Below are 20,448 nucleotides of genomic sequence, written 5' to 3' on the forward strand. Positions count from 1 at the left end.
TTTACAATAACGTGGGCTAATTTAATGACTTCAGCTTAAATGAGGCGTGAATTACATCTTCACACACGTCCAGAATGAAGGTGCGTGTCCGCTGAAGCAGAATAAATGTTGCCCAGTTGAGGCACGACCCCTGACGATGGAGTTGGAAACAGCAGGCAATTACGCACAGCAACTCACGGAGAAGTGATTCAATCTCCTTTAAACACTATAGAAATAAACGGTCTTAAGTATTCTAATTCATTGAATAACATCACATTTTAAATCTAAACCAGCTGCACCTTGAAGTCACTACTTTTGTTGAATATGAACAGATTGCAACAATTAGTAAAATGCCTGCTGTTAAACGCCATGCATGCTACAGGTTTAAACATATTTTAAAATAATTATAATAGAAGGAAGAACATATGTCCTAGAATCCTCTTCATGAAATGCTCATGTCCCTTTCTCCTCCCTCTTCCTCCCATCATTCCTCTCACCCTAACCTGTGTTGTGTCTTCATGGCCCTTCAGACAGTGATGGTCCTGGTGATAAGGTCCAAAGGTGTCCATATCTCTTGGTGTCTCTGTTACTGCTGCCGCTGCCGGAGCCTATCTTATCTGCATGTGAAGAGTGAGAACCAGCATCAAAGCTACACATACCAGCACCAAACACACACACACACACAGAGACACACAGACACACACAGCCGGGTAGCCCCAACTATAAACATCTCACTCTCATAAAGCTAAAACCAAATGTCATGCAACTTTACATAAATAACTGAACAGCATGTCAAAAAAAGGAACAGCTGTTGTTTTGCATGTTTTTGTCCATTCATTTAAAAACACATGTAGGCTTTTATTTAAAATTCTGGCAAGTATTTTGTAGGGCGTAGCAAAGCAGATGAGATTTAGATTTTAAAACGTTGTTTTCCCTATCTACCAAGCAGAAATCCTGTCAGTACAAGAAGATGATAATAAAGAGTTTTGGGAAGAATAATGCATTTACCTGTTTGCCCGTGTGTGTGTTGGAGAGGTAAGCGAAAGATTAAACTCTAAAATAACAGAAACTGAAGAGGCCTAACTAGAATAAGATATCTCCAGGATGTCATTTATCATATTCTTTAGTTTTTCTTGGACTCAAAACACCCATTTACTTTAATGAGAGATTATTCCTAATGTAGAACACATATTCAGTTACCCTACAAGTTCAAGCTTCTTCTATTGGCAAAATATAGAGTGAATGGTTCGTTTCCTCAAGTTCCTTTTTGGAAACAAACTCAGAGGGAAATTGTAATTTTGCAGATAAAAAAGAAAAAGAGTACTTTTTTAACAACTCACATTGACAAAAAAAAGCACTAAATCCATGTTTTAAACACATAATTGGGCATTAACTTTTGGGCATGCCTCATATTAAACAAACAAGCTAGCACAAAAACATCCACAGCTTCTTCTTCGTTGGTGCTCGTCAGTGCTATCACGACATTCCTGTGATAAAGAGGCTGCAGGACTTTGTCACAGAAAAAGCACTTAAACACTTCTATATGTCCTTAACATTTTGCTTGACATTAAGCAACCGTGTGTGTGGATCCCCGGAGGCAGAGCAGGTGATGTGTGTGTGTATATGTGTGTGTGTATGTGTGTGTATATGTGTGTGTGTGTGCGCTGGGTGAATTGGAAGTCGAGGGGGGAGGAGGAAACATTAAACAGAGGTTCTGTGTCCTGTCATCACACTGTCTAGACAGGACACCTCCTAAACCTAATGAGGTCTTTGTCTGTCTGTATCTATCTCTTTTACTCACACATCCCCATACATCTTGGTTTTAGTTCTCCCTTTTCCTGTGAGACATTTTTTATTAAAGAGCATTAAAAGGTCAGAAAAGAATTCACAGAAAATTGCGCACACAGAGATTCTTGAACGCGTGTTTTGACACACACACACACCATGTATACATCACTTCAGGGGACATTACATTGACTTACATGCATTTCCTGGAGACTTATCCTAACCTTAACCATAACCAACACATGCCTAACCCTTACCCTAACCAAGTCTTCACCCTAAAATTAATGATTTCACACACACACACACACACACACACACACACACACACACACACACACACACACACACACACACACACACACACACACACACACACACACACACACACACACACACACACACACACACACACACACACACACCACACACACACACCACACACACAACACACACACACACACACACACACACACACAATGAAGCGTTCTCCAAAAGGAATGCTTACACCTGGGACAGATCTGACAAGAAGTGCTGAATCTTCTGCAATAATTACAGTATATTGCTATGGTTACTTGCTCACACGCACATGCACACGTTCGTGAACACAAGTCTTATCCCAGTAATCAAGTGTTTTTTCAAAGGAACAATGGCGAGCTGCTGCAGGTTGTGCTTTTGATGCCTTTTTACTCTTTTGTGTTGGATTAGTTTTGTGGTCAAAGACTTCCTAAAGCGCTGCATCGCGCAGAACATAAAGATATCTGTGATTCTCCTTGATGATTTGCTTTGGAAAAAATAAAAAAGGTGCAAGATCTCATCTTTAAGTATGTGTATTTATATAGTTCACAAGAAACCAGAGGAACAGACTGAACAACAAAATGACAGCTTGGTTCAACCTTTTAGTTAAACAGAAATACCTTTGTGTTTTGCATCAAGAAAATAAAAGTGAAAACCAGTGTGTGCTGTACATGGAGCTCTTTTCCTTTTCAAAATGTGTCTGATATATTAACAATACATGTTTATATTTCTATATTATACATTTTTATATTAAGAAGTACATACGTTAGGCTTATCTATTTGCTTTTTCTATGCTTATTGATCACAGTTTAAACTCACACAGAACCTAAATAGTAGTATGATAAACATTTTAAATACACACAAATTCACCTCACTATATTTGAAATGTAGGAAGAATGCTAAGATAACACGCTATCTGAATGCAGCATCGATCAGACACGTAAAACATTTGTGGAGAGCAGTGGAGCAGCAGCGAGTTGTGAGAGATCACCTGAGAGTCACAAGGCCTCTTCAAACTGAATCCTAGGAGAATTGTCCTCCTCTTCCTGTTCCCGTCGTGAACCTGGCTGCCCCACTGACAGCTTCTGATTGGATGACAGGAATTCCGTGGTCCATCTCATACTGCATGGCCTACACAGAGCAACACAGATTAAACTCATTGCAAACTAACTTCTATGACCAGATATCATAAATCATCTCCATGCAGAAAAGGCTTAGAAACAACTAAATGTGTCAGTACGTCATATAAAGCTGAAATATTGGTATGCTAATGTGTATTGTGACAGAGAACACGACACCATTGGTAGATGTGAGTGCTCGTATATCCAAAAATTGAAGTCGTTTGAAATGTTGCCAGTTTTTAATGATTTTTAATAGTTTCTTTTATTTTGCATATTGACTGGCTAATGTGCCATTTTATTTGTGTTTTACAGCTGTATTTGTCTGCCTGTATTGTCTGTGTTTTATCTAGTATCTTTGTTCATGCTGCCCTTCTTGGCCAGGTCACTCTTGGAAAAGAGATTTTAATCTCAATGAGTCTTTTACCTGGTTAAATAAAGGATATATATATATATATATATTCTTATATCACGTGTACCTGAGTGAAAGAGGGCGCATCGTAGCAGCTGTAGACGGCTGAGGAGCGGTCGGCCCGCAGACACTGCTGAGGGAAGCAGCTGATCTCTTCTGCTAACTGCAGCGCTGCCTGCAAAGCTGTGGTTACAACATGAAGTCAGTCCAACAGTGACACAGATTAACACACACAGCATATACAAGGAAATGCATTCATAATATGGGACAATCCATACAGGTGAATGTGTTAATAACCCTTTCTCTCAGCGGCAGCCTTTCTATTCTGCGTGTCCCTGCTGTTGCTGCTCACGAACATGAAGCACAGGACTACATCCCCATCGGTCGTATGGAGAAAAACTAAGCATCATGATGCCACACTTTGATGCCCTATGTGTGTGTGTGTTTTAGTAAGCTGCTACTTCTTAGCTTCCCTCTGATGTTAAACCCGCTAGATCATCATCCTTCAGAGAGGCCAATTAGACCGAGGCTTGAATGTGGGAAGAGGAACTTCCTAAAAGAATTAAGCTAATCTTCTTTTAATGTCTAAGGGGAGTAGGGGGGAGTCAAAGATTTGCACATGGAAAGGCTTTTTTGGGATTGTAAGGATACGGGGGCGTTCATGCTTTAATTTAATACAGGAAATGCTGCATTGAAATGCATGCACAGCTAAATCCTCAGACTGCTGCTGGGATGAGTGAGGAGGGCAGTGCTAATGCTGAGTTATGGCTGCAGAGTTGTTTTTTAAGCCAAATAATGAAAACAGATTCTCTGGAAAATAAGTACGTTATATAGGATTTTGTCTGATCTTCACTACAATAGAGTTTCTTAAAAACTATGTTTCCTGAATAAAAATGTGTCACAGGCCTTTTTTCTCGGTGGTGTCGACATGTCTTCAAAGTGAATAACGATCTTTTCTACTTTCTACTTCCCCCAGACAGATGGAGGGCTTCCAGCCTCCCCAATATCTGCTCTTCACATCGCTTCTTTTTGCCAACAAATGTCCTATAATACTAACTACAATGATAATACATTTTATTTTATAGAGTTTAAAAAGGTACTTAAAAGGCACTTTAAAAGGAGTAAACCGCAAAGGAAACCGCAGTTGCAGCTTATACACCAATTAATTACATTAATAATAACAATGAACAAAGCAGGGGTGGGGTCCCATATCAAAAGGCTTTAAGGAAGTGGGTTTTGAGTGCAGTTTAAAAAGAGGGGAGTGAGGGATTTGACTTGGGAGGCGAAGGTGCGTTAAAGTATATTAGGCAGAAAAGGGAGATAGTAGATTGGTTTGTATCTGTTGGGATCTCAGGGTCAAGGCCAGGTTTTTTGAGGATAGGTGTAACAGAGGCATTTTGACAGGAGGGGGGGCTGAGACAGACAGGGAGGAGATGATTACAGAGAGGATGAGCGGGCAGAGAGCAGGGGGATGAGATGTGAGTAATGTGGAGGGGATGGGGTCCTAGGGGCAAGTGGGAGTCTTCATGCCAGGCAGTGATTTGTTGAGGTCTGAAGGGGAGTTGGGGGAGAATGAGGAGGTTGGGGGGGGCCAGTAAGTTGTAGATATTCTCAATGTTTGCTCGGTAGAATGCCAGAAAGGAGATACATTTATCAACTGTGAAGAAGTGGGAGATATTGTCCACAGGTTTGAAGAGCTTGTTCATTAATCTGATTGGTTGGGAGGATTTGGGTGAGATCCTGTTCTGTTTTTGTTATGATCAAAAAAAGAAAAAAAGTATATATATAGTCAAAGGTGAGGTCAAAAGAATAAGAATGTGACCAAGCATTCAATACCAATGTTTAAGATCTTCTAAAGATTTTCTATACTCGTGACACATATTCAGGTGCGACACCAAGTCCTATCCATGGAACTGCACACATTACACAGAATCTAGACCAGGTCCAATACCTTGGCCATCAGGAACAACTCTGTTAGCCAATCCGTAGGCGAGAGCCTCCTGCGCTCCGATTGGTCGTCCAGTCAGAATCAAGTCGAGTGCTCGAGACAGTCCAATGAGACGCGGGAGCCGCACTGTGCCTCCATCGATCAGGGGAACTCCTGAAAAGAAAGAGAAGAAGTATGAAATGCATCTTTCTTTCTTGCATTTTTGATATTTATACTAAAAGTCCTCTCCCACTGCAAATCAAACATCAGGTGGTGTACCTGATGTCCTGAGGCTGCGCTCCATCGGGACTAAAACCTCTCGCCACCTGAACAGTTTCTTCCCCTCCGCTACCGGCCCCCGCGCTGACACTTGACCTCTGCCACATCATAGACTATATGCATTACATTAATGCACACAATGTTCATACTCCTTTCTGCACATATTCATATTTCACATTTCATAGTTTATATTCTAAAATTCATTCATAGCATTCTATTTCCATGTAAATTACTGCTTTATTTTTGCTATTTAACTGTATTTTATTACGGTGTAAAAGATTTTGTGTTTTATATTAGATTTCTTGTTTTTTATATTTTATGTATGCACCGTGACATCAAGTCAAATTCCTAGTATGTGTGAACCTACCTGGCAATAAACCTGTTTCTGATTTCATTGGTCAGCTTAATTCTGCCACATCCGATAAATAAGAACCACTAATTCAGAAAAAAATGATAGTCTAAAGATGAAAATAACTGAGTTGCAATCTTTTTGACTTTACAATTCTCACATTGGGAGATTGCTGCCCAAGTAAAGAATATTTCCAGAAAGTGGAATTGGAGGTTTTCTATAAAATTACATTTAGACCTAAATGTGGATTTCTTAACTGTAAAAGGTGAGAGGAAATGTGAGGCACTGTGCCAGTGTATTTGGCTTAGGTCACCGTGTGAAAACAGTCATAGAAACACTTGGAAAGACATAATATATCGCTGGCATTAATCTAGGTTACAGCTGGCAGGGGAAAAAAGTTTAGAAACAATTTTACTCCTCAACTGTAACTCTGCTTTCTTTCAGTGAGTGCGTAAACTCCAACTCCTCCTAACTCTCAGTCTCACTGGACACATTTGCATTATTACCGTCTACACTAGAGAGAGAGAGGGATGGGGGAGAGGGGGAGAAAGGAGAGCAGAGAGAGTCCACTGCGAGGTACAGTAAGCTTCTGGCATCTGTCCTAATTTCTAAAGAGCACCAGCTGGAACCGGCATGCGTTCTACTGTTAGGGGCTCCCAAGTTCCACGCCACGATCCCGACTCCCTAATTCCTCAGAGTCGCTGATTCTATTTGACCGCCCCTTATTGAGAGCACATGTGTCGGACATGTTTTCATAACCCCAAATCATCAAGCTAGCTTTCTTTTCTTTTTTTCTCCGCCCTCTCTCATTCTGTGGGGAGTCGTGGAAATACTGTGATTCTATTCATACTCTGGGACTTCGACTCTTGCTCCGTGTCGTTCAAATAAATTAAATCGGAATACATGGAATACCAGTGTTAATGCAAGTGCGACCTCTCCAGGGGCCTGGTTGGGGCTCAAACCGTCGGCACATATGGTTCTCCGAAAGACAGAAGATTGTGATTATGTGGGGGAGGACGGTGTTACACTGTCTCCATGAACTAGATTTTACTCATTTTTTCTGTGCTGAGCACCTTGAGACGATTAAATGCCACATAAATGACAAATTATTTTTGCTGCAATTTAATTTTAAGAATAGCATGGACCCTTGCTGCACAGGTGTGTGTCTGGGTTTGTGTGAGAGGTTCAAGGTATTTTCAATATTGAATCAGACAACTACTAGAAAAAAAAGAGTGTTTCCAGGGTTTTGATGGAGCTCCGTCTCGCACTAAATTTAACTGCATTAATATCTATAAAAGTTGCCAAATCACAATTGTTCTGCCACGTAAGCATTTGCAAAAGCACTTGTAGCTCTGGTTAGAAATCATTGTTCTACTTCTCAGTGACTAGTGCAAAGAGCTTCTACGTGTTGGGTCCAACACTATCACCCGTCACAGCAAAAGCCAGAAAGAGGAAGCGGGAGACAGGAGGCTGGATCTAAAACAGTGAGAGGAAGACAGAGCCGACTCTAAAAGGATAGATAAAGAGCCAGGTTGACCTCCAGTCTGTTGGCACCATCGCTATCAGCAACCGGAAGGATCTCCCTTCTTATCCGCAGCACTCGTCTCCAGCACCTCCAGCCCTCACCCTCCTCTCCGTCTGATAGTCCCGTCTCTGATGTGTCCTGTTTGCGGGAATTTACAGAGACCTGCGCTTTGTCCCACATGAATGGGAGCTGAGAGGCTGGAAGCAACTCATTGAAGTCGTTTTAACTCAAAAGGCATGTTTGGCTTGAAAGAAGATGGCTGAGGCGGAGCGGTGGCTTCTGATCCCCTATTCCAAGATCCATAGAGGAAAATGTCTGGCGGTGATCCTGATGCTAGATAATCAGTAAGGTTTTTTGGGGGGGATTTGTCATTGTTGTTCTTCAGTAATGCTCGGAACATTTGGAAATGAGCCCTCTGCCTTACTTTAAAGTAGATAAGCCCAATGTCAAGACTAAGGCTTGTTATTAACAAGGTTGAACATGAGTCAGCAAAGCCTATTGTTTAATAACTAGATATCAGAGGTGGCTATCTTCCTGCATCACAGTGCCATCACAGCTTATCTGACTGACGTGTTGGAGAGGTCTGGGGGGGGAAGAAGGAACCTTGTGTTTTATCTAGTTGCTACAGAGTTGGATGTAATGTGTTTTTCTGTGATAGCAGCTCAGTTCTTTTGAATACTATGAGTCACGACAAATTGTTTCAATTAGAAAATTAGGTATTTTGGTTTCCATTCCTTTTATTTAAAATATTTGTCTATTCTTCAGTCACGTTTAGCAAGAGGCAAAAATGCAAACAAACCCATCCATCCATCCATCCATCTTCCCCCGCTTATCCGTGGTCGGGTCGCGGGGGTAGCAGTTCTAGCAGAGAGCCCCAAACTTTCCTTTCCCTGGCCACATCAACCAGCTCTGACTGGGGATGCCAAGGCGCTCCCAGGCCAGCGAAGAGATATAATCCCTCCACCTGGTCCTAGGTCTACCCCTTGGTCTCTTCCCAGCTGGACGTGTCTGGAACACCTCCCTAGGGAGGCGCCCAGGTGGCATCCTAACTAGGTGCCCGAACCACCTCAACTGGCTCCTTTTGACACGAAGGAGGAGCGGTTAAACTCCGAGTCCCTCCCGGATGACCGAACTTCTCACCTTATCCCTAAGGGAGACACCAGCCACCCTGCGGAGAAAACCCATCTCGGCCGCTTGTATCCGCGATCTCGTTCTTTCGGTCATGACCCATCCTTCATGACAATAGGTGAGGGTAGGAACGAAAATGGCCCTGTAGACAGAGAGCTTTGCCTTCTGGCTCAGCTCCCTTTTCGTCACAACGGTGCGGTAAAGTGACTGCAGTACCGCTCCCGCTGCTCCGATTCTCCGGCCCATCTCACGCTCCATTGTTCCCTCACTCGAGAACAAGTCCACGAGATACTTTAACTCCTTCACTTGGGGTAAGGACTCATTCTCTACTTGGAGTGGACAGTCCATCGGTTTCCTGCTGAGAACCATGGCCTCAGATTTGGAGGTGCTGATCCTCATCCAAACAAACCCACAGAACCGCAAACGTTCAATATTAAATGTTATAAAAGATATAAATACTACCACTTCTGAAAGACAGTTTATGCACAGTGGCTTTCTAAAAAAAACATTACTACCTTTTATTAAAGTTAAGGTTTTTAACTGTGCTTAAATTGGTATCAAAAGACATGAGACACAATCTTGTGATAAGAGATGAAACCAGCAGTGACGCACAGACACGATGGGGCATTATGCGGGGGCCTTCATTTTAATCTAAATGTTATACTTGTGAAGTTTTGAAATCTAAGACAAATATAAACACCTGGCAAACCACTCAAAACGGCTTCACTTATTTTCTCGCTGGAGTAGGTGTCTCCAGGAGCACATTTTGTCACGATGACACACATTCTCAGACTCACAAGATGAAAACAATACCTCACTGCTGCGGCTGGGAAAGAGGTTAATCGATGGGTTTTAACTGCAGGAATAAATGCTGCAGATCAGGTCTGTTTGGTACAAACATAACCATTCTTGTTGTAAAATGACAAGCGTTGCTCAGTATTTCAAATCAAAACATTGACTCTCTAGCAGCTGAACCTTGCTTCTCTGTAGCTGACCTCTTGTAAAATTAGGAAGCCAAAGCGTAACAGTATAATTTTTACTACGCGATTTTAGTGCCAAGTCTTACGAAAGGAGAGATCACATCCGACATCTACAGCTTCTAATAACCTGAGAACAAGAGTGTGAAACACGGTGCAGTGAGGTGTTCCCGTGTGCTGCTGGCATCCTCACCACATCAAAGTAAAACCACTACAATGACCTCCCATGATGAGGGTAATGCGATTAAGTTTGATGTGGATTAACAATTTCCGGACAATTCCAGACTAAATGGATAAAAGGGGAAAAAAGCAGACTTTCAAACGGAAGCTTACTTTGAAATCCTCACAAAAAATTAAGGAAAATAGCTGCACTGGGCTGGGTCAAACACGAGCGCCACACAGTTAACTTGATTTCATGTATTTAGCCCACTGAGTGAACACCAGGGCTGTGCATTCTCTAGTTTGCAGAGCAGCATCATACGAGACCACCATGGCAGCAAACAGCACCTTAAAACAGGAAAATGGCTGGGGAACAGATCTATCAAATCATAAGACAGAAGAAAATTACATCATAGTTTAAACATCCCATATCATGAACCCAGGCTGTTCCCAAGTAACTTTAGGTGAGGCACAATGTTTGTAATTATTCTATCCATGATTTGTCTTTAAATTAATATGAAGCTATTTGTAAATGTCAAAAACAATGTCCACATCAGTGTATCCACTTAAAATGTTATCACTACAAACAACTGCTCTATCCATTCACTCCTTATTAAAACGTTTCAAAAGGTCGGTTTTGAAGAGAGACGATGTAGTCACTGGACTATGTCACTCAGTTTCAAACTCACGGAGCGGTGTTTGAATTGGCCGATGGTATGTCGGCTTTGGACGGAGGTTTGACTTCGATTCAACATGTGGCTTCTTCTTATTTGGCACTCTACGTCTGTCCCTCGTCCAGGTATGAGACAGGACTTATAACTGTGAAGAAGAAGAGAAATGGAGGACACACTGCTATGACTTATTGCTGTACTTGCTTGAGGGGTCTTTATTTGGCGGTTGACTTCAAACTGGAAAATCAGAGGAGCGCTATCCTAACAATCCTGGACAACCTCCATGCTCGCCTGATTTAGCCTCACCACCAAAGAAAGATCCTTGAATGAAGTATTAGTGAACTATTTTAAGTTTCCTTTTCCGGTGCCAACTATTTTTTTTTGCTTTGTAATGTTCCTCTGGGTTCAGGAACCAGAATAACACCAGGGAATTAGGTAAGCACGGTGGTTTTTCATTCAGGTCTCTCAAAATCCAACGAGCACTAGACACTAATACCAGACTCCCGTGACGCAACCATCTCCTCCTTCTCATTTCCTCCTCGGCGAGGCAGAGGGGCCCCAGACAGGAAGCCGCAGGTTCGGCAGCCAATCACATGCCAGAAAGCTGTCAGATCCTTCTGGTTGCTATTGGCCCACATCAGAGCGGTGCAGAGAGCCTCTAGGTTTTTTGACTCCAAAGCCACCAGGGATTCCCTCCGGCTGCTGCCATCTGTGCCCGACCCCAAAACGGTTACAGAATTCAACCATTAAAAGGAAACAATCTGTAAGAAACACGGGATCTTTAAATAAACTGTGCTACCCACGGAGCAGTGCTACTTTTGATGTAAATGGGAGGGAAGTTCGGTTTTTCAATTGATTAATGTTTGGAAAATGCACTTTATTTCCACTGTTAATATGTTTTTTTCAAACTTACTTTAGGTCTTATGTATATTGTCTCATTGTGGAATGCAGCCTTCATTAAATCTGGTAAGTAAGTATTGAGACTTCACTAACTACAGCTTCAGGAAGGTGATGGTTGTGTATCATACAGCTAGGTAGTGTATGTGTATATAAATGCTGAAAACCAGCAGTCTAAGTTATACTCACTCTGCTCAATGCACATCTGAAAGACCACAGTGGTTTCAACTAAGCTGGGGGAAACGAGTCAAATGTGTTGACAAACAAGCCAAAAGATATGTGGCCATCAACAGGCAGATAATTAATGACTGGGAGGAAATGTGCAACTCAATGTGTCGAAACCACAGTAACGCTAATTTCTGCCTCCCAAACATAGTTTTGAGCTGATGGAAGAAGTGCAGGCTCCCTAATGGGACATGCAGAGTTTAGACTGAGGTCCTTAAAATCTGTTAAAAGAAGTGTGTCACTATACATCTTCTCCAGTGTCAACTAATCTGAACTGTTATCTGCAATCCTGGTGTATTCCTGCTTCTCTTTTGGTTTCTGGCAAAGAGCTAAGATGCCGTAAACATATCAGCAGGTAACAAAGAATGTATAGGGGGAAGCATTGTAATAAATAAAGCTGGTTATATTTTTGAATCTTTTTTTACAAGTGCTGTTATAATACCAGCATCTCAGGACTGTCACCAAAAGTATTTATTCATAATTTTTATAAATATAAACATATTTGTCTTAGATATAGTCAAACAGCTCCTACACTGAGGAGCGACTAAGCAGAGAGAATGGAGCGTGGCCTGGCCCCGAAGCCATGCCACCAGAGAGAGAGACAGACAGACAGACAGACAGACAGACAGACAGACAGACAGACAGACAGACAGACAGACAGACAGACAGACAGACAGACAGACAGACAGACAGACAGACAGACAGACAGACAGACAGACAGACAGACAGACAGACAGACAGAGAGACAGACAGGCAGAGAGACAGACAGACAGACAGGCAGAGAGACAGACAGACGGACAGACAGAGAGAGAGACAGACAGACAGAGAGAGAGACAGACAGAGAGAGACAGACAGACGGACAGAGAGACACAGACAGGCAGAGAGACAGACAGACAGAGAGAGAGACAGACAGACAGAGAGACAGACAGACAGAGACAGACAGACAGAGAGAGACAGACAGACGGACAGAGAGACACAGACAGGCAGAGAGACAGACAGACACACAGGCAGAGAGACAGAGAGGCAGAGAGACAGACAGGCAGAGAGACAGACAGGCAGACAGACAGAGACAGACAGACAGAGAGAGAGACAGACAGAGAGGCAGAGAGACAGACAGGCAGAGACAGCAGAGAGACAGACAGAGAGACAGACAGACAGACAGACAGACAGACAGACAGACAGACAGACAGACAGACAGACAGACAGACAGACAGACAGACAGACAGACAGACAGACAGACAGACAGACAGACAGACAGACAGACAGACAGACAGACAGACAGACAGACAGACAGACAGACACGGGCACTGCTAGGATGCTCTCCTGTAAATTACAGGCCTGAGAAGATAAGCCCTGCATGTTTACACTCTAAATCTAGAACAGCCAGTAAATTATAGTACAACAGTTTTATTTATAAACACCATGGTTGTATTTCAAACCCTCCAGAACCATGGCTAAAGCGATGAGCAACAGTCCAACACGAGCTACTTTTACAAAGTGAAGTCAGCCACGACGTCCTGGGATCAGGATTAGCTTGAAGTGTTTACAGCAGAAGATGCAAAGTACTACTTGTTCTTTTGAAACTATAGCCGAGTCAGCGGGCAGGCCATGCCAGTAAGCTGCGAGGAAAGGAAAATGTTGTTTATGAGGAAATTGTGACACATAAATAATATGCGAGCCATGTTCGGCCCCGCAGTGGAAACCTGGCAGTGGGTCGCTTCCTCTCCTACTTATCAAGACTGCCCAGCAGACTGGGGCCGCGATGCCAAAAGGTCACGGTCACCGGTGTTATCGCACTACGACGCCGCGCTCGGACACAAACAAGAAGGCTAGGCTGATAACAGAGGACGGAGTAACGAAGTTAGAAAATAGAAACAGTGTCGACTTCCTGGCATTAGGAGACAGATGATGCATGCAAAGAAAAACACAACCATATTTTCATGGACAGATATAATTATATGAGCAGATACACAAAGGCTTAAGGAGCAGCAAAACAGAGAATGGGGGGGGCACTATGCCCGTTACTACAGTGATAGTAGTAATAGTGGAAGAAGCAACAATGTATACTGTAAGAGTGTATGAGTTTATTCAGTCAGTCATGTTGTGATAAGGCTTGATATATGTTCTAGGTGTATTTAATAATGTGGAATTATCATTTCCCCAATTAAAATAAACCAATACATTAAATGAAAGAGGCACTGAGTAGACAAGTAGAGAGATGTATTTAAGTAGTTGTGGATGTATAGCAATTATCATTTTCCTGACAAGTTTATGTTATCAATCGGTTTCTTTAAAGAGAAAAATATCCAACAAAAATTGAGACATTTTAAGAAGTAATATTTGCGAAAAAATAAAATCTGAGACAGTAGTAGTGAAATGGTCCTACTAGTACAGGAGCCTGCAGCAATAGACACATGTATTTATAGTTGAAAACTGGCTGAAGCAGGCTTGTGACCTGAGGGACTTCATGCTGGACAAGCAACATAAACCTGGGCAGAGAAAGGGAAAAAGCAGTGCTTGCACATCCTTCATTATCACCAGTGAGTTGCCCTTAAGCAAGTCCCTAAACCCCTCAGCAGATCCAGTGTAGCTTCTCAGGGGCAAACAGATCACACTGTGGTTGTATTGATCAGCTTTTGGGTTTGTATGTGTGTAACTGTGTCTATGCCAGAAGGCGTTCTTAAAAATATGCTGCTGCGTTCAGTGAAACTACCGTGAATAAAAGTTATGAACAAAAAAGTAGTACTATTGTCCAACCACCACAACTGCTTATAGAAGATCAGTGCAGTTAGTATAGTAGCAGCAGTAAGGTCCGCAGCAGCGTGAGGTGGCAGACTTACCAAACCTGCGACAGAACACCCCCATGACGGCGCTCTCCTCCACCAGCCTCAGGTCTGCCAGCAGAGCCAGCTCCAGGCCTCCAGCCACCGCGAAGCCACTGATGGCTGCTATCAGCGGCTTCGACAGCTGCAGGCGGGACGGACCCTGGAACAAAATAACAGATTAGTCCATCAAAGCACACACTGCAGAGGAGGAATACACCTTGTTAACACTGCTTCCTGTAGAAAATATACACTGTAAGGTATATTTGAACCATCTATATATATATGAAGGCATGTTTTCTTTTATTTGATGCTTTTGGACCTCTCGGATTTCCATGGTTTATACACAAAAAAAATCTAGATTCCAAACTGTCAAACAAAGGAGTAACAAATGATCTGAGTTCTGGCTGTTGCTGAACAAATGAAGCCCAGTGTACTCTGTGAGGGATCCAGCGCTATCATTTTCTGCACAGGAGGTCCTCTCCATCCCAAAGACTTTACACGCAATCAAAGCTGCAGTTTTTGTAGCTTGCAGGAAATATATTACACCATAATCCTCATTTGTTGTCAAGTGATAGCAGTGTGCTGGAGATGAGGACTTCCTGCACACACACAGCTGTAGATATGGAGGCATTTCCCAAACCACCATTTTCACCACTACCTGTCTTCACAAACTCTTAAAGGTATTCTCAATCACCAGTCATCACATCTTCTGGTTTTATATTTTAATAGTAAAACACGAGCCCTCCTGTAAGAGTGTAAGGAAATATAGATGTGACCCCGACTAGCACACACACACAAACAGCGCTCACCATCGGACCGGGACCCTTGGTGACATCTTGCTCCAATTTGAGGGAGGCTGTGTGATTGGCCAGCTCTTTCAGATCATAACCAGCGCAGAAATTCCCTCCTGGAGGAGACCACAAAATTACAAAGTATGGCAGATGGAAAGTCAGAGAGGAAGGGAAAATGATGAGGATGAAAAAAACAACAAGTTGAGCTGGAGTCCGCGGGCTGCAATTTGGATAGCTGCTCGCTTTTGGCAGGCTGGCACACAAAAGCTTCTCTTCCCTAAAGAGGCCATAGTCACAAATCACGCATGTGCTCCAACACATGTGCACATACACAATATCCTCATTAATGAAAGACTAACATACTCCGACCACAGCCCCTTCCGTTGGATTCATGTGGTAATTACAACATTACCCATGAGGCCTACAAACACTATGTCACAGTCTCAGGCAGGGACTCATACAATTCTCCTCTCTCCGTAATGTTGCAGTAATGAAAATGATTATAACGAACGCATGTGCCAGCGACACCCATCGACTGGGAGCTTTGATTACAGCTGTGGGTCAACACAGGGCAATTATAGAGAAACTGTGCGTCATGCTGTTTATGGGAGCAGCGATGTGACACAGCTCCATAAACCTTGATCGAGAAAAAAGAGAGCTGTGAAGAGCTGGTCAATTCATGGAAGATCTTAAAGCATCATTTACACTTTGAAGGAGGTTTGTGAATGAACTGAGGGGCCAAACTGAGATATATGGGCAATGATTGTGAAACGAGGCTGTTGTTATACGGGTTCAAGATCCTTTTATCCAAAATATATTTTAAAAAAGCATGACACACATTTCCAAATAAAAGTAGTTAATTGAAATGAGTGATAGCTGAATTCTATTAAGCCGCTTCAGTTTCAGGCTCTAAATGTTGAATAGAACGGATCATTGTAACTGTTAAAAAGCCTGCATTGAAGTGATTATTTAGATAATAGTATGCAAATATGAAATATATAAATGTTTTCAAATGTCCTGTTCTCTAATACTAAGAGATTTGATTGTATTTCTCAAATGGACTAATACAACTACATGCATGTTGCCGTTTTTAATTTCTTTGACCTCTGAAAGATGTTAGATTCAATGTGTTTTATGAAACTAGTGATGCTTTACAGACAACACAATATTGGCTTCCTCTCACTTCAGATGAACATGTGCCGTAGTGACGCAGCTAGCTTGACTTCTGATCGTACCTGACCACTAACGCCCACTGAAATCCGAATCCCAAACGCTCCAAATATGTGCCAGCATATTCAGAAAAACCTGCAGAAAGCAATTACTCTTAATTTCACGGGTTAAAAAAAACATATCGACACTGAAAAACGAGAGCCGAGAGTGTGATTGTGTTGGCGCTAATTTGAACAAAATGGATCCCTTATGTTTTCAGAGGGTATAGCCAAAATAGAACCTCCCTGCTTGTCATCTTATAGCACAGACAGACGGCTAATCACCTCTGAAGGTCAGTCTCCTGGCTATAGTGGGGCTGCAACACAGGACAACCTGCTGACAGGAATTTGTGGGGAGACGATTAAAAGCACATTACAGACATAGTGGGAATCACAGAAGAGCCCTTTTAGCTGGAGCGACCTACTGTGCAGCTCATTGCTAACCCATTTAACACAAGCTAATTACTCTCCAACCCCCACACTGTTTTCTGTTCACAGCTGAGACTAGTGGCACCCTGCAGCCGGCATCTGGAGAGGCTCCAACCTCTGAAGTACCAAACAAAGTATATACTTGTCTCTGTAGGCCACGGTGCACTTCATACAGCAGGTTGATCCAGGTTGAAGACATTATTTCCACTGGGGGAAGGAGGTCATTCAGTGTGTGTGATGATTATTTTGAGAGGTATTAGGAGCCCTGGCATGATTCTGGCTGTGGGCGGCTGACACAGTGCAGGCCACCTCGCAGGTGTGTATGTTTTTTGTGTGTGTGCACTCGGTTTGGTCACTTCGGCACTTTGGTTAGATCTAAGGACTTCAAGGAGCAAAGGCTGGAAAAAAAGACGCAGAGGAAGAATGTGACGCAGGGAAGGTTTGAAGGCAGAGGAGAGGAAGAGATGAAGAGCTGAGAAGCTTCAGTGACAATCCTGTGACTTTCCATAACTGCGTCAGAACATGAGCCACAATGTTCTCCCCCTCTGGTTTGAAAGTATTTTTGGCCCATGGATGTGCTAGTATACCGGGCTGCAACAACATTTCCGCTGGTTGGATAATAACGTTTGACTTGACAAAAATAATATTCTAAAAAAGGGGTTAAAAGTCTGGTTTCCTTCACTTATAAAACCAGGAAGTTAGGTGCAATACATTTTGGCAAAAACAAATTCTCTAACATAAAATACAATAACTTCCGTTCCCTGATTTTCTCTTTAGACATAGTTTTAGAAAATATGCTTTTTCACTTTCCTTGCCCAGAGTTATGTGATTAGATCAATACCACACGGTCAATGTGAGGCTAGAGTATGAGGATTGTCATCACTGCAATGCTGCCGAACAATCAGCGGAGACTCCAGGAAGTGACTGCTCCTGGCCAAGAAATACCGGCCGTTTCTCAATCGCGAGTATACACGTCATAGAGTGGCGCAGAATGCTGGGCATTTAACATGCATTTAAACAGTCCTTCGGCGCCACTCGATGACGTCGTATACTTGAAATAGTTGCTCTGCAGCAGTTTTACTTGCGATTGAGAAACGGCCACAGTCCGGCATGTAATACTCCATTAAACCACAACTTGTTTTGAGAACAAACAAGAAGCAGTGAGGTTTAGACGTTCTGCTAACTGGCCAGAAGCTGTTATTTTATAATGATTCCAGTCTTTCTGCTAAGCTAAGCTAAGCTCAGCTAACTCATTGCTGGCAGTAGTTTCAAATGTAGACTTAACAAGGTGTTCGATCATCTCGTCAATCGCTTTGCATTTAAGGGAATAAGCATATTTTACCAAAACTATTACTTGCAGGTATAAGGCTCTCGAGTGTCATGATATACCGAGAACCTCTCCATTTGTGGATCTGAAATCTTAAAGAATTAGGTTCAAATGAATACAGGAAGGGATAAGAAACCCTAGAAGAAAATGACTGATGCTGAGGAGAGAAAGCCCCTCAACAAGATGAACCCCTCTGGAGCATGTCAGTAAGTTATCTGTGAAGTCAAGTACCTCTGAGTAAGATACTGCAACTGTTTCATCCTTCCTTTCTTACAATATCTTACCTTTCCCATGCAGGACAGCCACGTTTAAGTCTGGGTTCCGGTCGAAGGCCTCCAGCTCCTCCAGCAGACGCCTTGCCGTTTCCTGGTTCACCGCATTACGCACCTCGGGACGGTTTATTGCCACGGAAACCACAGCCCCTCTGCGCTCTGTGACCACGGTCTGTCCCACAACTGATGACAAAGAATGAGAAAGATAGAGACACAGACCAACATGGACCACAACACTCAGACCCAGAGACATAAAAGGTTTAACGTCGTCCACTGTAGGAGGCATGCAGATGGAATGTAAATTGGTTCATGTGGACAGATATCTCTGACAGGCAGTGAAACAATGAGAAGAGATGGTTTGGATTGATGTGAAGACCTTGGCTCTTGCTCTGTCTCAGTGTGTGTTTATACTGTAAGTGTGTGTGAGTTTGCCAGTGGCTGTGGCTTGAAGTTGCAGCAGGCATTTGACCTGACATTGTTTAGGCTCCTCCGAAGGAATCCAACTGTCAACCAAAGGAACTAAGCTACAAAACGCATTAACCTCGCTCACACTGCTATTCTAGAAGAATGGAGCGCTAAACAAAAGCCAGTGAAGTGATGGAGAGGGAAAAGGCAATTTGTCTCAGGCAGGCCTTTCTACTCTGCTACACCTCAAACTAATTATCACAGTGTATTGTGTGCAAAGCAGTGGAACCATGTTTACTACCTGTGTGTAGGGTCGTTTTGCTTTTTTAACATTACAGTTATACTTTAGCACCAAGTTTAAGCAACATGCATTGGAGGGCAGAGCAGATAACATGTTAGTCGAATAATTGTCACTTATTAGCAAAATTAGCACCAAACTATTTCGTCAATCTAAAACGTGTTCTCAACTATTTTGAAAATGTAGTTAAGGCATTAATTTTAGAAGCAAAAGAAAGACAATCATTATTTGGTTTCGCCTTTTCAAAATATAAACTAATAAACTGCTTTCCCTATATTGATTTATTGAACAATTGTTCTTGATGAGTGGGGGTTTGAATATACTACATTCAACAATTCAACATGTCACAATATTTCACTTCCTCCAAAGACAAAACACTAACATAATAATAAATAATGTAGATACATTATATATATATATATATATATATATATATATGAAACACTAATAATACATTAAATATAAACATTAAATGTATCACAATAACAACAATAACACCAACCTTTGTTAGGAAAGCAACCATTGTTTTAAAATGGCAGAAACTCCACATGTGGGACTAACGACCTCATTAAGTAAATTAATTAAACCTGAGCTTGTTCCTCAGTATCTTAGACGTCATTTTAAGGTTGAGTTCAGGGGAGTGGAAATGTAAGCCTCTCTGTTTAACTATACAAGTGTGGACATTATGTACCATAAGTAAGCTCTAAATTGAGTAGTTTTAGATAAAATATTGCTTTTAAGATCTATAGTTGAAATTGAGTGTGCCAATATCTATACTGATATTATTGCAGGCTCTGGTGCCTCCCATTGACATTGTTGAGTAACTGCATGTTTCCACACATACCTGTTTCTGAGTGTTCACCTCCCGTTGCACTGCTGTAGGACTTAACTGGAAACAAACTCGTTTTTATCGCATGTCCAAATGTTTTACTGCGAAAAGAAGCCGTTAACATTGACGTCAATGTCGAAAAGTGTTTTAGCGCCATTTGCTAACTCACTCATTAAACACTAGAAGCTCTAGCTTAATACATTAACACGTTAAACGCATTGGCTGACAACAATTTAGCATTACTTTTTATTCAAACGCAGTATCCTAACTTTCAACACAACTATATGGGTGTAACAGTGTTTTACTCCCCACAACAAGGAAACAAAGGTTCCGTGTTGG

General features: G+C 42.2%; 1 protein-coding gene across 6 annotated transcripts; it reads right to left on the bottom strand.

Annotated features, from left to right (window-relative positions):
* Window positions 1–475: 475 nt before the first annotated feature.
* On the bottom strand, window positions 476–20,446 carry zgc:101569 (uncharacterized protein LOC449822 homolog). 6 transcript variants are annotated; one of them, XM_034211926.1, is made up of 8 exons: window positions 20,125–20,446; window positions 18,590–18,760; window positions 15,360–15,457; window positions 14,566–14,710; window positions 5,540–5,689; window positions 3,656–3,771; window positions 3,050–3,143; window positions 476–596 (listed from the first exon to the last, which is right to left on the bottom strand). In XM_034211926.1, the coding sequence occupies exons 1-7, from the start codon at window positions 20,264–20,266 to the stop codon at window positions 3,057–3,059; spliced, it is 909 nt and encodes a 302-aa protein (XP_034067817.1). In that variant the 5' UTR covers window positions 20,267–20,446; the 3' UTR covers window positions 476–596; window positions 3,050–3,056. The 6 variants fall into 6 exon arrangements, with proteins under 6 accessions (XP_034067817.1, XP_034067813.1, XP_034067818.1 ...); XM_034211922.1 differs by having other exon boundaries at window positions 3,050–3,189; XM_034211927.1 differs by lacking the exon at window positions 476–596 and having other exon boundaries at window positions 2,834–3,140.
* Window positions 20,447–20,448: the final 2 nt, after the last annotated feature.

This window comes from Gymnodraco acuticeps, unplaced genomic scaffold (genome assembly GCF_902827175.1).
Source record: "Gymnodraco acuticeps unplaced genomic scaffold, fGymAcu1.1, whole genome shotgun sequence".
Lineage (NCBI taxonomy): Eukaryota > Metazoa > Chordata > Actinopteri > Perciformes > Bathydraconidae > Gymnodraco > Gymnodraco acuticeps.